This window comes from Rhinopithecus bieti, unplaced genomic scaffold (assembly GCF_001698545.2).
Source record: "Rhinopithecus bieti isolate Rb0 unplaced genomic scaffold, ASM169854v2 scaffold_36957, whole genome shotgun sequence".
Lineage (NCBI taxonomy): Eukaryota > Metazoa > Chordata > Mammalia > Primates > Cercopithecidae > Rhinopithecus > Rhinopithecus bieti.
In genome coordinates this window covers 26,996-37,035 of record NW_016815310.1, presented here as the reverse complement: position 1 = coordinate 37,035, position 10,040 = coordinate 26,996, and the positions used below count along the sequence as shown (strand labels likewise).

General features: G+C 38.6%; 1 protein-coding gene across 1 annotated transcript; it reads left to right on the top strand.

Moving 5' to 3' along the window:
* Positions 1 to 6,309: 6,309 nt before the first annotated feature.
* On the top strand, positions 6,310 to 7,378 carry LOC108515911 (olfactory receptor 13H1). Its single transcript, XM_017853088.1, has one exon. The coding sequence runs from the start codon at positions 6,402 to 6,404 to the stop codon at positions 7,326 to 7,328; it is 927 nt and encodes a 308-aa protein (XP_017708577.1). The 5' UTR covers positions 6,310 to 6,401; the 3' UTR covers positions 7,329 to 7,378.
* The last annotated feature ends 2,662 nt before the right edge of the window (positions 7,379 to 10,040 follow it).

Genomic DNA, 10,040 nt, shown 5'->3' with positions numbered 1-10,040 from the left:
TGCAATCCCTCCCTCCTCCCCCCTCCCCATGATAGGCCCCAGTGTGTGATGTTCCCCTTCCCGAGTCCAAGTGATCTCATTGTTCAGTTCCCACCTATGAGTGAGAACATGCGGTGTTTGGTTTTCTCTTCTTGTGACAGTTTGCTAAGAATGATGGTTTCCAGCTGCATCCATGTCGCATTTATCTTTTGTATTACAAACAATCCAATATATTATTTCAGTTATTTTTAAATGTACAATTAAATTATTTTGATTATAGTGTGCTAGCAAATACTAGGTATTAATAATCACATCATAGAGAATGGCATAGGATACATTCTTGATTGTTAGTTAATATCAATTTCCCCAAAAACAGTAAGCTTCCTGAAAGTAAGAACCACTTTATTTAGCATAACACTGGAAGTCCTAGCTAGAGCAATCAGACAAGAGAAAGAAATAAAGGGCATTCAAACTGGAAGGGAAGACAAATGGTTTTTTTTTTCACCATTGTATCCTCAGTGCCAAATACATTGCCAGACACATTGTAGGTGCTCATTAAATACTTGTGGAATAAATGTATTCATGTGTGAATGAATGAATTTTAAATAATAGATGAGGAATTGTCATAGTTGACCTTGCGTGTCAGATGAGGAAATATAGCACTGACAGAGACCGTTTGATTAGGCTGGGGTGGTGGAAGTGGAACTGAAAAGCCAAACATAAAGGCCGTTTTCACATGGGGGATCAATAACACAGGTGCTGTCTGTTGTACACTCTCTATACCAGCTGTCCCCGATAGACATTTCTCTACCAGTTGCAGGTTCTATCACGATACCAGTTTCATACAGAAAGAATGTGAAGACACCGTAGGCCAAAATAAAAAAAGAATTATTTCTTAGTTATCTGGAAAGCCCAGTAGTGTTATACAAAAGTCCCACAATCTCAAAGGTCTCCTTTCTCTTTTCTTTACTTGTTTTCCCTACACAAAACGCCACTTTGTGTTTTGTTTTGTTTTTCAAACAGCTCTGGTTTGGCAAAACTTAATTGCCTGTTTGGGATGAGGTCCCTGAAGCTCTCAGAAGATAATTATTTCTTTCTGGTAAAGATCAGAAACTTTGAACTCTACTTGTGAGATAAATAATCTGGTAGCACTTTGAAACTTCAACTTATTTAAGTTACTGAGCAGCTCATCAACTTACTTCCTGCATTTGGAATTGAATCTGAAAGAGAATCGGACCCCAGACATCTTGAGTAGGCCAAGTAGGTAAATTTATAGATTTCGTTCAGAGCCAAATATGCTCCCAGAGATAGAGTCCTGGTGACAGCTTCCAGATAAACATATAAATTGATGGAATTGAGCCTAAATAGAGAGAAGAGGAAATATGGTGCAGTTTCTACAAACCAAACTGCTCAATGAAAGGCACGTTCTGGTCAGTTATATTTTCTAGGTAAATGAGGGGTATCCAGACATTTTTTTGTTTCAACTCCAGCATAATGCTTTTGAAATGCTTGAGTCCATTCTCCAGCCTTAGTGGGCAGGTAGAGTGACTGATATTAGATCTTTTTGCCGATTGAGGGATGCATAGGATCTTGTGGGTATGAAATTATATATTTTTACTACTGAGTACTGAGAAGAGGTTGTGGAGAAAGAGTAGGAAACTGGGTAGGATATGTACAGAGCCCAGGACCTTTCCTAGGCATCATCTAATTTAGTTTAAAGCCCTGGGTGCAGAATGTTTTGTTATTGTTTTCCTTTTTTTAAGAAAGTGACAAGTTGGTTTAGCTGGATTCCATTTCATGGAGATAAGATAATACATAGATAAATATAGCCAAGAGGCAATGGATGTCTAAACTAGAAGGTTGCAAATTGAAATAACCTAAGGGTCTTGATGCAGAGCATTCAAATGACCTCAATCCTCTATATGTCATAACTTTTCTAGGGAAGATTGAATAAGGTTGTATGTGGGTCAAATGCCATTGAAAGAAATGTTAGTCTAAGACATTAAATAATTTAATTAGATATCATTACCAAGGGCTGCAGATCAAAGGGTTTGTCTATTGAGATTTGCCCTAATCTAAAAGAATTTTCCTTCTTCAGGAGTTTCTAGGCATTTGTGAATTTGAGAAGCTGGGAAGGCTTTTGAAATGTTGCCAGGAAATTTGCAGGGAGATCATCACAGTGCTAAACCTGGCAAATCTTGGAGAATTGTTGTTTTGGGCAGCCCATTCTGTTCCATCTACTGATACTTGAGAGGGACCTCCATTGGTGAGTAGGTAACAGAACAAGGTTTTAATTTATTTTCTTTTCTCCTTTCCTCCTTTTCTTGGGTCTTTAACCATCTATCTGGGATGGTCAATCTCCAGGAAGACAAGAGCCAACCATTTGTTAAAAGGAAAGTTATGCTATATAAATAAATAATTGCAAGTAACAGGACTAAGATGGGAAACATGCTGGGTTCAGTTTGCCAGGAATTTTTTAATGGTAATTCTAGAATGAGGCAATCAGCACTGTCTTTGGAGGGCAGGGCCTAGACTAAATGAAAAATAGTCCACTCAATTTAGATGCTGAGTAGCCTTTAAGTCTGAGACGGAAATTGTCATCAATTTTAGTTCTATGGGTCCAAACATGGTACTAATGGGGGCAAGGTCATGTGTTCAACCCCAATCTCTACCAGCAAGTTTAACCCCATTTAAAAAATAAGTCGATCTCACAGCCATAGACTGATCACCAATTTTTAGGCAAATGGCTCTTCAATTTATTTTACTGGGCTCATGAGGGACTGAGGGATAGACACTTTATAAACCCTCCTTCAATACTGGAAAAACGAAATATATCCTGTGGCTCACTGGGAATGACAGATTCATATAAGGAGGAAAAACATCTATTTTATCAATATTTAATATTTGACAGCAAAAGCAGTGTGTTTTATAGAGTTTTAGGAGCAACATGTAGTTTTAAATGGCATAATAATCAACCCTCCACTTCAATGCAAAACCAGTTCACCATCCCATCTGTGGCCAGCCCATTATCTCATTAAATATTCCACTGTGAATGACCCATATGTAGATAATTGGGAGCTAAATATACTCCCAAACATTCAAAAAAAATTTAAGATATGACTATACTAACTTAAAATATAACAGGCTTCGGGGCATTGTTTCATGTAGCCATTTGACTCATATACGTGTATGTTCTCACTCTGTAGAGATGATTTTCTCAATTTTCACTTTGAAAGGTAGAGGCAGGCCAAGGCAAAATCTCTATCTCGGGGTGCTATGATAAATGAAGACAGTGGCAGCGTTAGGTCTCTCAAGCTCTGAGGGCACTCCTGTGAAGCCAGGTCACCACCCTCGCCATCCCTTACATTTGTTTCCCTCTTCACAAATAGCAAACACTTTCCTGGATATATAGATTTACCTTCGTTGTGCACCTAGTCTATCTGATAGGCTGAAAAAAGTAGACAGTGTGACACAGGGATAGCTTACTAGAAGGCCACAACATGGAAGGGAAACGTTAGGAAATTTTCTTTCTTAAAGACTTTTAAGGGCCAGGAGCGGTGTCTTATGCCTGTAATCCCAGCACTTTGGGAGGCTGAGGCGAGCGGATCACCTATATCGGGAGTTTGAGACCAGCCTGGCCAACATGGTGAAATCCCATCTCTACTAAAAATACAAAACTTAGCCGGGCATGGTGGTGGGCACCTGTAATCCCAGCTACTTGGGAGGCTAAGGCAGGAGAATCACTGGAATCCAGGAGACGGAGGTTGCAGTGAGCTGAGACTGCACCACTGCACTCCAGCCTGAGTGACAGACTGAGACTCTGTGCTTAAAAAAAAAAAAAAAAAAAAAAAAAAAAAAAGACACTTCTTAAGGACAAGTGAAGTTTCCATTTCAGAGATGATTAGAGGATACTTCATTCGTTAGTCTTAGGAAACCCCTTCTCTAGCCTACATGTCTCTCCAACAAAGGAGAAAAATGTAACACATTTCAATACTCTGAGGAGTAAGCTCTTTTTTTCTTTATCTGTGGGAAGTCGAGAATCCTAGCTTGTTAAAACTAGAAGGGACCTTAGAGATAATTTAGTTTAACAAGATTGGAAATAAAAATTCAGGTAAGTAAGGGAAAGAAACTTGTCTAGAGACATAGCAAGTGAGTAGCAGAAGCTTCAAGGAGGGAATTAGAAAGAAAATGTGAGTTAGTCTCATGGAGAAACACATATACATCAAGGGGTGCTTAGCATAGAAACAGTAATGTCAAGGGAAGAGGCAGATGGAAAAAGAGAGGTTACTTTTCAATAAGGAGCAGCGAAAGAACTCCATTCACACATTCCTTCAGCAAATAATCATTGAGCTCCTATCTAGGTACTACTAGTCTACATTTTGGGCACACAGCAATGAAGAAAACAGAAAAACCCTGATCTCATCGAGCATACATTCTAGTTGATAGAGACAAGCAATAAACATAATTAATAGATAAGCTATACAGTACGCTAGATGTAGTTCTAAGGAGAAAATAATACAGGAAAGGGGGATATAAAATTTCAATGGCTAGAAATGAACTACCAGAGGAGGTGACCCAGAAAGGATGTAATACAATTTCAGGGGCTGGAGATGAATTCCTAGACGAGGTGACCCAGGAAGGATACGCTGAAAAGATGCCTTGTGAGTAAAAACCTGAGGGAATTGAGAAGGTGAGCTGTGCAAGGATCTGGGTTTCATAAATATGGAGCAGCAAGTTTTTCACAAATGCAGAACAGCAGGATCAAAGGCTCTGTGAAAGGGATGGGCTTTGAGTATTTGAGGAATGGTGAGGAGGCCAGTGTGACTGGAGCAAAGTGAGCAAGGGAAAGAGTGGTAGGAAGTGCGTTCAGAGAGGAGGTGATTGGGAGGCAAACCATATAGGGCCTCATAGGTCATAGTAAGGAGATTGGTGTTTAGTGAGGTTGAAATGAGAATCTATAGTTAAGAACATGATACTGTATACTTAAATTTTATTAAAAGAGTAGGTCTTATGTTAAGTGTTCTTATTACAAAGATAAAAGAGAGAAGGAGGAAACTTTTAGGCATGTTTGTTATATTTACGGCATTATTTATGGTGGCTGTTTCATGAGTATATACTTACCTTCAAACTCAAGATGTATACATAAAACATGTGTACCTTTTTGTATACCAGTCATACTTCAATAAAAATGGAATAAATTTTTTAATTGAAAAGTGACCTGATTTCACTTACAGTTCAACTGAATCATTTGAACTGAATGGGAAGAAGACCAGAAACAGGAAAACCAACGAGGAGGTTACTGGAAAAATCCAGGTGAGTGATGATGATGCCTTGGAATAACGAATGGCAGTGCAGGTGGCAAGAGGAGTAGGTAGATTCTGGATAATAGCTCTGAATGCTTAGGACTTTATATATTCATTTACTATCTGTTGGGTTCTTGTGATCCCCCAGGTACTGTTCTATATTCTAGGAATACACCAGTAAACAGCAGACAAGGGCTCTGTTATTAAATTCACGTTTGAGTGAAAGACAAATAATAAGCAAGGAATCAAATTATTAATATAATTTCAGATATTAGAATGTGTTATAATAAATGAAGCAGGGCTAGGGGAAAGAGATCGGTGAGGATGGGATAAGAGAGCCTTTTCAGTGAGGTTGCATACTCAGACCCTCTCCTTACCACCCACACTTTTAGAAACATCATGTTCAATTTTCATACTCCTGCCTGGGGCTCAATAACAACAGAGTAGAAAATGTAGGAGAAGCTAGAAATGTAACTTCAGCAGGGGATATTAGTAGAGGGTCCTCCCATACCTTACTACTCCATCTACATAATATCAGCTCAGGTCAAAGAGCTACCTTGCACCCTCTCTATGTCAGGCACCATGGTAAATTCTGGAAGTATGGAAAAATGAGGGCATGCACAATCTAGGAGTGAGAGACATCCCAAACATAGACAATATTTTAGCTAAGACATGTGTCAGAAGGCACCCTATTGGTTGAGATAAGTAACTCAAGCTAACTGAGATTCAACCATGTCTATATATCAGATTTATCTTGGAAAATAAAGTGAGAAAGTCAGGAAGATGGCCTACCTTTCCTGTCTTCTTAGTTAGGAAACATTATTCAAGAAGACCTCTGGTGGAGGAGGGCTGGAGAACTTTTCATATAACTATTTTCAAAAAGGTAAGGAACTTTCCATTTTCTTAGGATTGAGGGGGGGATATCTGGCCTTGCCTCTGTTGCCATTATAGGTATCTATTCCACTGGTGTCCCATTCTTCTGAAAAGGACAAAGATAATGATCCTGCACACCCTAATTCTTTCCACCTTTCTCACACCCTCCATCTTTATTCTCATTCTTTCAGGTAACATTAAGTAGCCAATTGGCATCCATTTAATGAATAGTGGCAAGAAGGAAAGATGGCCATGGACAATGTCACAGCAGTGTTTCAGTTTCTCCTTATTGGCATTTCTAACTATCCTCAATGGAAAGACATGTTTTTCACACTGGTGCTGACAATTTACCTCAGCACATTGTTGGGGAACAGATTTATGATCTCTCTTATTCACTTTGACCCCAACCTCCACACTCCAATGTACTTCTTCCTTAGTAACCTGTCTTTCTTAGACCTTTGCTATGGAACAGCTTCCATGCCCCAGGCTTTGGTGCATTGTTTCTCTACCCATCCCTACCTCTCTTATCCCCAGTGTCTGACTCAAATGAGTGTCTCCTTGACTTTGGCCACAGCAGAGTGCCTCCTACTGGCTGCCATGGCCTATGACTGTGTGGTTGCTGTCAACAATCCCCTGCGTTATTCAGTGGTTATGAATGGCCCAGTGTGTGTCTGCTTGGCTGCTACCTCATGGGGGACATCACTTGTACTCACTGCCATGCTCATCCTATCCCTGAGGCCTCACTTCTATGGGGCTAATGTCATCAACCATTTTGTCTGTGAGATTCTCTCCCTCATTAAGCTGGCCTGTTCTGATATCAGCTTCAATGAACTTATGATCCTCATCACCAGTGTCTTCACCCTGCTGCTACCATTTGGGTTTGTTCTCCTCTCCTACATACGAATTGCTATGGCTGTCATAAGGATTCGCTCAGCCCAGGGCAGGCTCAAGGCCTTTACCACGTGTGGCTCTCACCTGACCATGGTGACAATCTTCTATGGGACAGCCATCTCCATGTATATGAAACCTCAGTCCAACTCCTCCCCTGACCAGGACAAGTTTATCTCAGTGTTTTATGGAGCTTTGACACCCATGCTGAACCCCCTGATATATAACCTGAGAAACAAAGATGTTAAAGGGGCAATAAGGAAAGTTATGTTGAAAAGGACATGAGCCTTTTTTGCTTCTAAACGTCTAAAATAACACATCATCCCTGATGGAGAAAATGGTTTAAAGGATCTGACTTTATCTTTGGAAGTGATTGACATGTGAGAAGCTTCAGGAAGTGCTCCCACCCCAAATATTATTCCTACTGAGAGTCGAATTGCCATTAGAGGTATTATTTTTGCTCTTTCTTTACATAGAATATTGTTAGTGGCTACCCATTAGGTTACTCACCTTCAGGTAAATGAACTTATCAGAGTAAATTTACCACTGACAGAGGAAACTTACACAGCAAGATAATCTTCTATAACTGTTGACAGCAAGTGAGGCATAACTGAAATTAGAAAATGAGACAAAGAATGGTATAATAAAAGGCCAGAAGACAAATGTCAGAAACTTTACAACTTTACTGAGGGTAAGCCCTGTTATGTAAGCACAATCTCCTTGTTCCACTTAATCTTGGAATCATGAGAAAAATTATCATAGCTATTTCCTACATGTGTGTAGAGTGTTTTATCTTTGCTTTGTGTTTTTCAAAACATCTTTCTAATCTATTAGTCTATTTTATATTCCTAATTTTCCTATGGAGTTGGTAAGAACACTACCACAATTTCCCCCTGTATTAACAATGAGGAAACAGAATAGACATTGAGATTCATCTAAAGTCATACATAACTGATAGTGGAGTCAAAATCAGAATTTAGATCATATATATGCCACCTCTGAACTTGTAAAACTAAGTCTGTAAAATTATTTGGAATCATAGAATTCTAAAGGCAGCTACCATTTATTGAGAATTTATGATATGCTAGGTGTTGAGCGAAGCTCTCTATATCTATTATCACGTAGAGTTCGCACAGTGGTTCAATGCCATGGCACTATTTTCCACCCATATTTAGAAGTGGGGAAACTGAGTGATTTGCCCATGGCCACAGAACCAGTACTTAAGACTAGGTCTGGTTGATTCCAGATCCCACTTACTATATCTAAAGGCATAAGAAACCCTAGAGATGATTAATGTAGTGATATTTTAATACACTTTAGCATGACATAATTTGTATACAATAAACTTTATCCAATTACAGTGTGCAATTCTATGAGTTTTGACAGATGCTTACAGAATCACCACAACAATCAAGCTACCTAACAATTTCATTACCTACAGAAGTTTCCTTTTGCCCTTTTGTAATCCATCCCTTCCTCCCTCTACCCCCAATTCCTGGCAACCAGTGATCTGATTTCTTTCACTATATGTTAGTTTTTGTTTTTTTAAATATTGACTATAAATGAAATCATGGAGTCTGTACTCCTTTGTGTCTGGGTTCTCTCACTCAACCTGCTTTTGAGATTCATCTGTATTGTTGCATGTATCAGTAATTTGTTCCTTTTTATTGCTGAATAATATTTATTTATACACATTTACCACATCTTAAAACCCATTTTCTATTGATGGACATAATGCAATGTTTTCAAATCTTGATTTATATAGTTTTTAGGGACTTAATTGTGGTGCCTGGAGCCTGTTCATGGGGGGTCGTTTCCTGTGAGCTATTTCATTTGAAAAGGGAATTCTAAAACTAAAAGGAAAGGTTTTGATAAACAATGATCTATTACAGATAACTGATTTTAGATGAGAAATCCGAGCCTCACTGAATGTGGAGTAAATTTCCCAAGATCATGAAACTGTTTGGAAGCAGATCTAAAATGAAGACCCAGATATCCTGTCTTCTGCTCTCACTTTATTTTGGGCCTCCACCACACATGATGAAGTCATCTCCCAAGCAGCCTTTTCTACCTGTTTGTGAGGAACCAGACACAAACAGGTAGAAAAAAATAAAATACACAGTACCTAGCACTGCTGAGCAAACAGATACTCAGTGTGTTCCTCTTACCGTGACTGCTGGGGGCTGATGTGACCTTGTATGGTGTTGCAAAGGGAGTACCATGGATACAAGGAGACTGTCTCACATGTTTACTAACTAAATGAAAAATAATTGAGGATGAATAAACCACTTATCAAAACAGCTTAATTTCAAAACAAATGCAAGATTTATTCAAATTGCATATATTTTTAAAGGTACATGGTACTCTTCATCTCTGGAATAATGTTTTAATATCAAGAAAGAAAAACATTCAGAAAAGGCAAATGAATTCTATCTTTAATTATCCATTTAACAAACATTAGGTTTCTACTTTAAGGCAGGCACTGTGGTAGGTATTAGGGTAAATCTCATGCTTTGTGCAAAATGTTCCTTACTATCAAGATAAACCTTTCAAGCAAACATTGTGAAATAAACATAAACTGGCACAATCAATGAAATATTAAAAGAATCAAAGAGTGACTTTGCATAGAGGAAAATTCAGAAATTAGGTGGAATATTAAAAGTATAGGTTTTAATGATTCTGCCTTTGGAGGGAAAAATATTCCACTCTTTATTACATGTTGGTTTACAGCTTAAAATGAGATGCACATTTTTAGTAATGGTCCCTCTACTACAAAATACTATAGCTAAGTCACTAGGTTCTTTCTCCCTTTATTGACTTGTTGGTGTGGGCACAGCCTACAGACAGAGTGACATAGTAGAGTCTGGAGATGAAGGTTATGGAATTGATTCTGCTACTAACTAGCTGTGTAACCTTAGTTATATCTCTCTCTGGCCTTCAAACTTGCTCATCAATATAACAGGAAGATTGTGTTTAGCTACCTAAGGACCTCTCTAT

Bases quoted from the DNA above. Each gene is read 5' to 3' on its own strand.
- LOC108515911 (XM_017853088.1), top strand. From the start codon at position 6,402: ATGGCCATGGACAATGTCACAGCAGTGTTTCAGTTTCTCCTTATTGGC.